The following is a 13,626-nucleotide window of genomic DNA, read 5'->3' as shown; positions in this document are numbered from 1 at the left end:
AAGAGCATACTTACAATGAAATAGGTGAATACTACTACGAAAAGTAATGTATATTCTGCATATGCAAACACAAATGGTTAACAGTGTAGCATTGTTAGTTGTTAGCAAGATTATAAAGCACTGCAAAGGGGCCACAGAAAATTATTGGCACCCAGAGGCCTTTTCTCCAGGACAAATACATCACTTTCTGTTTCAGAAAATCAATTAGTATAATTAAAGACCACAGCCATCCCATACAGCCGCCTTTTCTTATTCTTCCCTTCTTCAAACAGTACAAGGCAATTGTCAATATATATAATTTCTAGGCTAATAATACTTTTTTGGTATCCCGTTTTTGTCTCATCTACGAATTTAATTGTACTATGCACATATGACAATAAACTTGACTATAATTATTTAACAAGACTTTTACATTGAATTACTTAAAACAGTATTTCATTAAGATGCAAAGAAAAATGCAGAAAAGTGAAGGTTTTTAAGTGTATTCTAGTAAATTCTTTTTGATTCACCAATTCAATGCTGAGTTCTTCCTTGGTACTTCTAATTGTTTAAACCCCTGAGCATCATTTTCTAACCGCATTGTGGGTAGGTTTTTGTATTCATTCTGAGAGAAAGAAGAACATTCTTTCGGGCTCATTTTTACAGATACTATTAAACTATTATTCCCTATTCCTCACAGAGCTGAACTTTTCTTTTTACTCATCTTACTAAATATTATTTGAAAATCTTTAAACAGACAGCTGCCATGCAGCGTTGAAATGAGGTGCCACCTCTGGAACCCTATAAACAGGATTTCTGTTTGTACATGTTTGCAAATGTGCAGTTTAAAAGATTCTAATATTGTATTGTGTCAGTAACATTTCAGCAGGGATCACATATGCTTAGCAAATCATTTTTTTCCATATAAGAAAACACTTGTTCTGCTAAACAAACAGAGAATATCATTAAAGTTCTATACTGTATATTAACAATATTGAAACACACTAATATTCACAGTTTATGACTATGCGAATAAAAGAGGCATGTTTTGTTTAAAAGCAGCATACGTCTGGAAAATAAGACCATTGAAATCCATTTACACATTTTATTACATTATCATATACAACTACTGTATAAGTTAATTTAATGATGATTTTTCTGACAGTGAGCAAATCTAAAAACACAATAATGTCATTGGAATTTCAAGTATTAATTCAAATAATGAGCAAGTTCTTTAAGAAGATTTGGATTTGTTTCTTAAAATGTGAAAACAAAGTTTATGATTATGATAAGTATGCCTAAATGTCCTCTGTGACCTTATAATTCTAAGGAATGGCAAACAAGCATTAATTTTGAAATATAGTACCTAGACTGCAATGTAATTTGCAGCATCTGAGAGATCTCCAACATAAATCTAATCTCAGAAACCGCATATATGGACAAAAGAAGACTTTTAGGATTCAACCAAACAGAAACTGTGCACAAAAAAGTACATTTTGATGCCATCAGTCCTTCTTTCACAAGCCTTTCAACATTTTACTCTACAAAAGCAAGAAGCATAAACTACTGATGTTTCAAGATAAGTTACAAAATGTAACATTAGGCTTAAACAAAGACATGTAAGGCCTAAGCAAAGAATGCATGAATTGTAAAATAAAATAATTGTTTTCAAGTGTTGCAAAGGGGAGACTAGGATATGTTTTGTGTTGAGTAGATTTAAAAGCCATTTTTGGGGTTGCCTATAAGACCTGTACTTTTCATACCATTGGACACCCCCTCCAGCCACATCTTTTTCGGTGTTTCTTTGGCCTCATCCCATTCATCTCAATCTTCACCCATTCTTCCTGTACTTTTCACTCTACATGTCGAAACCATCTTAGCCTGTGTTTCCTCAGGCAATCATCTTTTTTTTAACTCAAGGCTCATCTCCCCCTCACTCCCCACATCTACATGATAATTTTCATTTTCATTTCTTTCCAGGTTTGCTTCATGTTCTACCATCACCACCTTGTCTCATTTCCACAAAGCATATTACTCACATAGGTTTCATAAATGGCTTCCCTTTAATGCTAGAGACACTTCTTTAGAAATCAGAATGGTGAACAACTTTTGTGTCTTTCTCGCTCCTACTACCACTGCTCTGCCTGCACCTCCATTTGCACTTGACATGTCACCTACTTTAAGTCACAGAACTCTTTCTCTAAATCAGCTCTATTGCTGATAACTAAATTATTACATACTACATTAGTATTCTGCCTCAATTTTACAAACTTTCTTTTTATTAATTGTTTTATTTTATTTGAAGAAATTACCCTTACATACAATCAAGCTACATAACATATGATACATAACAAATGATTTCATAAAACTAGGAAAGCAAAAATGAAAAGAGAAAAGAACTAGAAAAAGAAAGAAAGAAATACTGTATATATGAAAGTTCAAAAAGTAAAGCAACAAAACAAACACAGCAAAGGTTACACTTTATGCCTGCAGACTGCTCTTCACATCACATTTTTATGCTTAAGGGTATTGCTTTAAGGGTATGGTTATTGCCGTTCTGAAAAGATAGTAAGAGACACAAAAGTTTCTAATTTTAGAAATAAAGTTTACTCTTTTTTCTTTTCCAGATGCTTGCTGTTGTAGCCCTTCATTAACTTAAACCATGTATTTTGCCATATACAAAAAATGACATATGTTTTTACAAGCATGTTTTGACCTTGGCTAAACAAAGCAAATATTTTCATTTATGTAGCTTATTTTTTTGGTTCCACAGTAAGGGGAAAGAATATCCACTGAATTTCATGGAAGACAAGTGCAGGAATTTGAAAAGTGAAATGTTTACTAGTGGCAGCCTGAAAATACAGTTTGTGCTGTCATAACTGTAGCATCATAAAATACTACATTTGAATAATAATTAGGCAGCCACCATTCCTTTCTATGCAAACACATCAGGAAAACTACTCTGTTTCCATGAATTATAGATGAATGTAAGGAGAATGAATTATTGAGATCATAATGATGTAATCTTTTTTCTCTGTAGAGACTTGAGTGAGAACTTCATTCAGGCCATTCCCAGGAAAGCTTTCCGTGGAGCCACAGATATCAAAAACTTGTGAGTATAGTCTGCTGGAGTGTTGGTTGTCAGTATACCTGCCTGATCTTTTCTGCTATCGCCCAAATTTTCACCCGTTGGATGTAATACAATTTGTAAAAAATAATTCAAAAGAATTCAAGTATAGCATAGCAAATAGAATAAGTCACATAATTGGATGATATATATCCAAATATTTTCAGAGTTTCAGTATTTACTTAATGGGATTTATAACATATGCTAAAAGTTTGTTTTATAATGTATAAAGTTTACAAGATGAGACATAATGGATATAGTCTCTGCCTTAAAGTACCTACATTATACTAATTTTAAATCAGACAGGAGGATCTTTTTTTAATTTGTGTGCTCTAACAATTTCCATATTAGCTTTTTTTTAAGTGTGGTTTCCCTTCATAATTAGTCAACAGTATAAGTAGTAAAAAATGCAGTCTGCATTGCTCAAATGCTACCTTTATATATATTGAAAAATCTATGTACATGTGTTAGTGTATTGATGAATACATGTTGAAATGTTATTTCTTTATGTCAGTTGCTGTAATGGATTAATCTTACACATGACTTTGCAAAAAATCTGACATTGTATTCAGTTAGACTTTGTGTAACTTGGATAACTGGAATTGCAGTTAGATAACTGAGACACAGTAGTGGATACTGTTTGGATACAGGATGAGGTCCGGCGTCATCCTGCCAATCACCTGTCCTTCAAAGAAACTTTCTCCAATCTTAGTTCACCTCTGTTATAGCACATCTTTATCTGAAAAGAGCAGTGTCAGATCGGGGCGAGCGTGAACGCGACTGAGAGCATAAAGCTGAATAAAAAAAAAAACTCTAACTTTGACAAGCACTATATATTTATAGCGTCTGTTACAAACACAAATCAAATGTATGTTTTTATTGTGTAATATTAACAATAAGAGCAGCTCTCTACTCAAAACGGTAAACTTGAGAAGCTGCCATGATTGAACCCAGAAGCTCTTGATTGGGAGTTAGCAGTTCCTAGCATTGCACTACGCAAGCTGTCGTATCAACCACCTACCGTAACCTGTTTTCTTTTTTCTTCAGTTATATTCTTGAATAAAAGCGCACTTGTTTTGTTATACATGTACCTTTTGTGAAAGTGTTTATTTGATATTTGGATTTCAGGCTTCACACCTTATATACATGTCGTAAAGATGGTCCTTTGGTGTGTGTGGGAATTGTTAACATTTGAATCTGATGATTGTATATAGCACGGAACTGACCTCTCCGTACTGTTCTGCCCTCTGCATCTCCTGGAGTTCAATAGAAACACCACCATGCAGCAACATACAACACTGGCCAAGATTGGAAAAAAAACAAAACAAACGCGGTCACTGACTACAATGCATGAAGGTATGCAAATGAATATAATGTTGCATTAGTGCAACAACGTTTTCCGAAATGTACAATACATGTCATAAAATGAATTATTCCAAATGTTGTACATACCTAAGTCTCTCTCTTTTTGTCAGTGCAGCTTTGATATCATGGATCAGATGCATACTAATTCAGCGTGAGCAGGAACACTCAAGAATAAAATTGAATAAAAAAAATTCACATCCACAGTCATTCTCAGTCACGCACACCACTCACATCTACGTCCACGTCCACAGTTTTCCCAGTCGTGTTTGACACGGTTTTCAAATAAAGAGGGGGTATAACAAAACAAGTTTGTTTGTTATACCATGTCTTTATCTGAAAACGGCATTAGATCCGGATGGATTTGTATTTCAGGCTTCACACATTGTACATTTCATGTCTACATTTTATCAATTATTAAAAACAAGAAAAATGTTTCTGTGTTAATGAGGTTTTTACATAGGTTGTTGTTGACACTGAACACACATGAAATGTATGTTTACCAAATGATGATGTAGGCTACTTGTTTACCCTATAAAGCTCCAGCACTTCACTCGAAGATAAACACTGAGTACTGAGAAACTTCTTTGCGAATTGAACTGTGGTGGTGGCAGGGGGATGGGATAGCTTGCTGCTTATCGACACGTTTACAGAACAAAAAACGCTGACTGAGAGGTGAGAAAGGATTTAAGGTGGGCCAGATTTACGAGTTTTCTCGTAGGCTCTGGCAGTTCTAGTGTTAACAACATTCACAGAAGCTAGAGACAATAAAATTCTACCTCAAACTTTTCACCAATCATTAATCACCATCTTTCCTAAACAAAATAAGGATGTATTACAATGTGCATCATACAGACGGATTTCACTTCTGAATAATGATGTTAAGATAATCTCCAAAGTCCTAGCTAGAAGGATGGAGAAAGTGCTGCCTTCAGTAATATCACAAGATAAAATTGGATTTATTAAAGGCAGACACTTAGTGTCCAATCTTCGACACCTGTTTAATTTAATATATTCACCTGCAAAGTCAAACATCCCAGAGATTTTATTATCCTTGGATGCAGAAAAAGCATTTGGTATGATTGAATGGAACTTCCTTTTCACTACATTGGAGAAATTTGGGTTTGACCCGAACATTTGTGCATGGATCAAACTACTGTATACCAATCCAGAAGCTTCAGCTTGTATTAACATCATTAATTCAGACTACTTTAAACTAGAACGTGGTACCAGACAAGGATGCCCCTTGCCACCACTGCTTTTCACAATCGCCATTGAGCCACTGGCAGTTCACTGTCGAAATGTGTATGAGATAAAGGGGATTATCAGCGAAGGACTTGAACAGAAAATTTCTCTATATGCAGATGATATGGTACTGTATATATCACACCCACAAGATACTGTGCCTGCAGTCCTAACAGCACTAACAGAATTTCAAAAGATTTCTGATCTCAGAATTTATTTGACTAAAAGTGTGCTCTTTCCAGTGAATTCTCAAGCACACAATATTAGATTGGACACCTTCCCTTTTATTATTGCAGTATCAGTTTAAATATCTAGGGGAAAACATCACAAGTAAACATAAAGCTCTTTATCAAAAAAATCTTGCCGTCTGTATGGAAAAAATTAAGCAAGACTTGCATAGATGGTCAATCCTCCACCTCACTTTAGCTGGAAGAATTAACATTATTAAGATAGATATCATCCCAAAGCTTCTCTTTTTATATCAGAACATCCCAATATACATCAAAAAATCATTTTTTAAGAAATTAGATTCAACTATTGCCACATTTATTTGGAATTCAAAGCATCCACACATCCAAAGAGCGACCCCACAAAGGCCAGATGCAGAAGATGGCATGGCTCTACCTAACTTTCAATTTTACTACTGGGCAGCAAATACACAAACTATAAAAACCTGGACATGGACACAAATAGATGAACAGATACAGGCCTGGTCTGCAATAGAAATAAAATCCTGCAGTACTACTTTATATTCCTTGCTTTGCGCCCCAATAAAAGCAAGTTATCGCCAATATCCTAACAACCCAATAGTGCTTCACTCACTCAGAATATGGAACCAATGTAGGAAGCATTTTAAGATAGAGAATCATTTATTGGTGGCACCTCTGCATGAGAACCACCTTTTTCAACCCTCGCAAACACTTTAATGCCTGGAAAACATTTGGGATTAAATCACTTAGAGATCTGTACATAGGCGTCTTTGCATCCTACGAACAATTACATTCTAAATTTAACATTCCAGCAACATATTTCTTTCACTATCTTCAAATTAGAAACTTTGTTAAACAGAACCTGCCCAATTTTACTCACCTCCCACCTCCCTCTATGCTGGAAAAATAGTGATCAGTTTCAAGGACTTAGACAGCATCTCTGCAAAATATAAAACCATTTTACAGAATTGTGAATTTCCCCTTGGGATTAATAAAGTATCTATCTATCTATCTATCTATCTATCTATCTATCTATCTATCTATCTATCTATCTATCTATCTATCTATCTATCTATCTTTACAGTCCCTCCCTTTCAAAGATCCAAGAGGTAAGTGGGAAAAGGATCTCTCACTCAACATCTCAGAAAAAGAGTGGAAGGTAGCAATGCAGAGAATTCACTCGAGCTCCATATGCACAAAGCATACAATTATTCAACTCAAAATTATATATCGAGCACATCTGTCTCTTAAAATTTTACAAAATGTTTCCAGGGCAGTATCCAACCTGCAAACGCTGCAATTAAGTTCCAGCCTCACTGGGTCACATGTTTTGGGCCTGCACCAAATTAACATCATTCAGGACAAAAATTTTTAAGTGCCTTTCAGACAGCCTTGGTGTCACAATCCCACCTAACCCATTAACATCTGTGTTTGGTGTACTCCCAGATGGGCTTAAAGTAGAGAAGGACAAAGAAACTGTGATTGCCTTTACAATACTATTGGTATGTAGACTTTTCTTGCTAAACTGGAAGAATCCTAACTCTTCCCTTTTAGGTTAGTGGGTAACTAATGTTATATATTATTTGAAATTGTAAAAAAAAAATTCTCACATAGAGGATGTGTGCAGAAATTTTTCAAAACCTGGCAGGATCCAATCAATAACATTCTAGAATAAGCTTTTGAAGCATCAAGGACGCAGATTCTCTCCCCATTTTCTTTTTCTTTTCTTTTTCTTCTCCATTTATCTATATTCACTTATTAATTCAGCTATTTACTTATTTTTACTACATTTAAGTTTTATTCTGCTGCCTATGATCGCTTTCTCAGGGGTGGGGGTTGATTTGTTTTCAATCCTATTCTTGTAAAATTGATCTGTTTGTATGGAATGTTGTGTGATTTCAATAAAATTCAAAACAAAATAACTGGAATTTACTTATGGAACACCCTTAAAAAACTCAAGGTCACCAATTAATCCAATAGAAGGCAGCAAATTTGAATAACAAGTAAAATAAAATGTGGATAGAAAACAAAAAAAAACAAATGAAATAACTGAATAGCATGGAAAGAAGTCACATGCCACTTAAGAACATAGAAATTCTTTTTCTTTCTTTAGCAGCATTAACAGTGGCTGCTGCTTGCCTTTTTATTATCATTTATGTTGCAATTAAGGGAAACAGGTAAAATTTGTGCTTACATTGAGTCAGAATACTAGTAGAACCAATAAGGGGCAATAGCTAAGTATTGTCAAGGCCATAGTAATAGTCACATAGAAGTGCTGTGGGTCCTGGAGCTAAGGAAGTAATTCAGGCGTGGCAGGTTGTCTCTTAAAGAGGTTCTTTGTTTGAAAGACAGAGAAGAGAAGAAGAGAAAAAAGGGGGATGTTTATATATATATATATATATATATATATATATATATATATATATATATATATATATATATATATAGAGAGAGAGAGAGAGAGAGAGAGAGGATGCCCCTTGAAGGGTGGCATTCTAGAGGAACCATAGCAGAAGAATCACCTCTGCACATGCCAGTTATTGTCAGTTTGTTCTGGAATTACAATATGCTGAGGTACCAGCAAGAGCACAGGAGTGAGAGAGTTGCAGCCCCTGTGGAAGCCTGTAGTGTTACCCCAGCACCCTAGCTGAATGGTGATCAAGTGAATGGAGCACCTTAGCCTTTCTTTAAAAAGAGAGTGAGACCAGGGTGAGTATGCCACAGGGAGCAACGCAATCCTGTCTGTGAGAGCGGGCACAGTCATAGAAGGGAATATACAAGACTGTTTCATTTCTCCAGTGGAGCAGGAAACAGATAAGTTGATTTAGAGGTTTAGCCCCCTTAAAAATAACCGTCTTTATGGTGCATCGATTTCAAAAGCTCCCAGACAGAGTACTAATCCCTTGTCCTTGGAACAATTATAGGGCCATTTCAAAACCCAGAAAGTGATTCTGGATCTTGTTTGGTAGTGACCCCAGGATGGAGTTTAAATCCACTTTACCAACAGAGCTGGAAGGAGAGTGTAGCAAAGTAGCAGATAGAAGAGAAAGAGGGTTAGATGGAGAGGCAGGAGATTAAAGGATGGTTTTTGCAGAACTTTTGTGATGGGGAAGTTGGTGAATCAATCCACAAGATAGATTGGGGTTAAGTATCAGTTTAGGAATTCCCAGAGGGGTAGTATCGTTTTGTTTCATAATTGTCTGTACTTGGTGTTTTCCATTTTGTATATACCCCATGATGTCTATTTTGTTAGTAGAGGTGTCATTTTATATCAGTTTGTGCCTCCTTGGTTATTTCAGGTTGCACAGTGCTGCCCATGCATCTCTTGGTTATTATTACCTAAAGAGTGGTTGTATGCCTGTTGCATTCTGCAAAGGTTTAGTTTATTCCTTTTGTACAGAGGCTATGAAGTAAAGTCAAGAAAAGAAACCTGAAACATAAACTATTAAACATGCATCCTTGACATTTTATCAACATTAGAATTGCAGCAAAGGACAACAAGCCTTTCCATGTACAGTGTAGTCTATAAGGTAATTTCAGCATCACATAAGAGAAAGCTAAAAGGACTACAAGTCCTGTAAGCTGTCAACTGAAGGAAGCTGTGAGGAGTATCTCATTCATAGGTTGGAGTCAGCCTCTTCTGTGTTAATGTTCTAAATTTTCCTTAGCGGGATAATTAAAAAATCTGTCTTGGTGCCAAGTATATTGTGACATGTGAGTCCCTGTCTTGCACCCCAAAACACGAGGCCCAGTCTCAGTACTTTAGCAAAACCAACTTTATTCAGCTTGAAACTGGAACAGCATGGTTATTTATTGCAGCGAGATCTACCATTCTCCTAAACAGAGACATAGCAGTCAGACAGGGTCGTGGCCAGGTTACTGGCCAATTAATCCTGTTCCCTGCATTTATAGTGTTCCTTGCATCACCCATCGACGGCAAGCTCTTATACCGTGACCGTGATCGACTCGGATCTGCTTTAGCTGCGAGCTGCTTCCGCCTTGGAAGCCGGCTGTTTCCGCCTTGGAAGCCGGCTGTTTCCCTGGCAACTGATAAACTGTCTTCCATAGACGTGGCAGTTGCCCCTTAGGACACTGTTCTGTGTGTCGTCCTGTTGGGGGGAGTCCCAAACGAGTTTAGAAACCTTACAATATATTAATGTAACTAACTTGAATCCAAGTCAAGCAAGTGTATGATAATTTTGTTAAATGCATAATTATTTTTATTTGCACTAATGAAGTAATAAAATCGCCTTTCACAAACTGAGAGTAGGATATTGGATGACTTTCTGTCTTCAGCTTGCCAGAGTCTTTAAATTTCTTTATTAAAGTTTAAACACATCTTAACAATCCAGGTATATGTGTGTTCACTAACTACATTTGTTGGTATAAAACTATGATGTAATGTCGATTTGTGTTAGTTTTTCCATTTATAAATTTCTCAAGGCACCCCAGTATTTGTAGTTACCATGCAATATATTCATTTGTTATACTGCCTTATAAATTAATCACTGCCTCATAAATTTGAACAAGTTGTGCTATTTGTGAAATTTACTACATTCATGGAATATGTGGGGTACCTCAAGTAGATACTTATAAGCTATACCTGTATTATCGTATCCATCTCACAAGATGCCAAACATTTTTGGTAAATACAAATTCTTGTTATATTTTATTATACTAGTGTTCAGTGTAATGTTATATTGTATTTTCACGTGCAAGTAAAAATTTGTTGAATGGATACCTAGCTTTAAAATTATTTTGGGTAGTCAAAATCTTTTGCACAGTATTGAATATGTTGGTGTAATCATTTAAAGCATAAATCATAGTGAAGTGCTGACTATTCATCATATTTGCTGCACATTGCGTTACCTTGTTGACAGTGAATATCCAAGACTGACTAATGCTTTTATAAGTTATAATACAATGCATGTCCTTACAAAGTCAAAATGGCTTTTATTGGCTGCTTTTGAACTTTAGAATCCAATTCTGTAAAACTAGTCATACAAGGTCTCATAAAAATAAGTGGGGGTGGAGGGTTGGTGCTTTACACATATCATTTAGTGTTTTATGAGGTTTGGGTAACATGAAAGTTCATATGGGAAGGTAAGTAGATGGGACGTGCTTTTTCACTCATTTTGGAGCTTTCTAGGGCATATTCTATTTTGCATACTTGCATTTCACATTCCCAAAGGGCAAAGCATATTTTACAAGTAAAAGCATCATTTCAGTTATGACTCTTTACTCCTCCTTGTGGATATAATGAATATTGGCAGCCTGGCTGTTAAAACACAAATAGATGAAAAACTTGTGGAGTGAAAAAAGCCTGTACTTTGTAATTGTCAGATCTCAAATTGGCTGGCAATAATTTATTGTCAGATAAACAAGCTACGTTTGCACTGTCTACTAGTAAGTTTGCACTGTCTTTGATTTTTCTTGCCTAAGCAAACAAATTGAATTCACTAAAAATTACTAACGACTCCAAAATATAAACTTAGATGAAAAAGTACATGTTTAATTTTAGATATTTAAAATCTTCTCATACGCTTAATGACCATTTTCCAGATTTAACCAGGTTAGCCAGTTGCCACAAAATCTTTTTTCTTCACTCCTTGCAATCATGGACCTTCACTGGGAGAACTATTGTTTTCATATCATGTAAAACCACCTCCAACCACATTGTTTTAATCCTTCATCTGGGCTTTATCCCATCCATCTCCATCTTGGTACACTTACTTCCCCAATACTACCCTGCTTTTGCTCCACATATCCAAAATCACCTTGTCTGTTTCTCCTCAGCACAATATATATGGTAAATCACCTCCATATCAAATCAATCTGTGTTCTTCTCAGCTTTGCTTCATGTTCTGCCTTCATTAGCCATGTAAATAATAATAATTATATTATTAAGTTTCACTCCCACACAGCAAACTGGAACTCACACAGCTTTAATTAATTTTTCTCTTCAATGACAGAGATTCACCTTTAGAAGTCAGAATTGAGAACAGCTCTGGAAATCTTTTTGTATGCTTCTCATCCTGACTATCACAAATGCATGTTCAGTGCACATACTTCCATCTGCACTTAGCAGGTCACCTAAGTATTAGGGCTTTGTATAGGCAAGACTTTTGAAATGTGACACATATCATAATACAGGTTTTATGATTCAATATGTTGTGATATATTGTGATACTGTAAGCAAGGCGATATATTGCAATTTTTTTTAATATAATTTTAGCAAAACTGTCATAGTATAAAGAACACACCACACCACCATATGCATAAAATGTGAGTAAAAAAAGTTTACTTTTTTATGCAGTCAGAACAGTGGGATCTGCAACTGCATATATCACAGTCCCTGTAACCTCAGACATCATAGCAATATCTTTTGTGCAATCTGATCAAAGGAATTAAGTTGTTCCTATATCACTAAAAAATAAAATAAAAGTGCTTGTATTTTTAGATTCTGCTTCAAAGGGTCACAGTATGCCACAGTATTTTTCAAACAGTTTATAAGAAAATGCATAACATCATAGCACTGTAATCTGAACAAAGGAATTAACATTTGTCTGCAGTATATCAGTAAAACATAAAAATTCTTACAGGATTCTTTATGTAAACAAATTAAGAAAATTAAAAAGTCATAAACAGACAGTGTACATATGTACACACAGATATATATATATATATATATATATATTAAATTCCACTTTAAAGGTTCACATTCTATTGTAGTATGTAGGCCAGTTTTTAATTTTTCAATCCCAAGTTCCTGTAACAACATCATAACACTACTTTCTGCAATCTTAAAAAAGAAAATGACATCTGCCTATATTAGTGAATATTAAAAGTGTTTGCTTTATTCCTAAAGAAAATAATTTAAAAAAATGTAAGCAAACACTTATATATTGATGGTGAACATTCTCAGATCCTTAACTTGGATTGTATATTCTTATAGTTTGTATGTATGTCAGTGCTTATTTTTTAATGTCAAGGTTTTTGTGGAGGAAGATGAACTAGTCAACATGCCCAGCTTTCAGAACACTTCTCTGTGCAGTAACGGTGTCTCCTGTTGTGGACTAAACTCTCTCTGTATGCACAGGAAACACTTTGCTACTCTGGGTAACAAAGGGTACTCATGCTCATGTTCCTTCCACCAACTGAGAGGATTTTCTTGGAGTGGCAAAGGGGTTTCTTCTCTAAACCTCTTGATCTCAGCTGCAGCAGCATCATGTGCAGATTTTGGTGCAGCATTACCTTTAGCAGGGGCAAAAATAGCTCCAAGCAAGTCAGCCTGTGCACATGAGCTCCTTGGTCGTTTCATGGGTAGCTGGGGCATGGAGAAAGAGCCATCCTTGTTGTAAGGTGGGTGATCAACCTCCTGTGACTGGTCAATCTTCTCTTTCAGACTGTCTATCTCTTCTTGCTGCTGAAAAACATCAAAGCGTCAAATCAAACTAGTAAAGGTCATGACAAAAGACAATTTATCCTGATGGATTAATAAATTATATGAAAAAACAGGGCTAATTGTACAGTAAATTTACTAACACAACACATAATCTGAACCCATAATCATCCTAGTGCACATTTCTACTTTCTATTTCTAAGTCCAACTATTAAAACTAAATTGTATTTTATGTAACAAAAACAAATAACCTAATTTATTAATTTGTTTACTTACACTATGTTGCTTTTTTGTGGCAACCA

At 35.4% G+C, this 13,626-nt stretch overlaps 1 protein-coding gene across 1 annotated transcript in view; it reads left to right on the top strand.

The window, feature by feature from the left end:
* Positions 1-13,626, top strand: part of LOC120542482 (slit homolog 1 protein-like) — a 349,841-nt gene that overhangs the window by 175,979 nt on the left and 160,236 nt on the right. Inside the window, exon 5 of the mRNA XM_039774990.1 lies at positions 3,020-3,091. Within this exon, the coding sequence (XP_039630924.1) occupies positions 3,020-3,091 (72 nt within the window). The remainder of the gene's footprint in view (positions 1-3,019; positions 3,092-13,626) is intronic.

The sequence above is a fragment of the Polypterus senegalus genome, chromosome 1 (assembly GCF_016835505.1).
Source record: "Polypterus senegalus isolate Bchr_013 chromosome 1, ASM1683550v1, whole genome shotgun sequence".
NCBI classification, from domain to species: Eukaryota; Metazoa; Chordata; class Cladistia; order Polypteriformes; family Polypteridae; genus Polypterus; species Polypterus senegalus.
The sequence above is the reverse complement of the archived record's forward strand: the minus strand, read 5'-3'. Positions and strand labels throughout refer to the sequence as shown.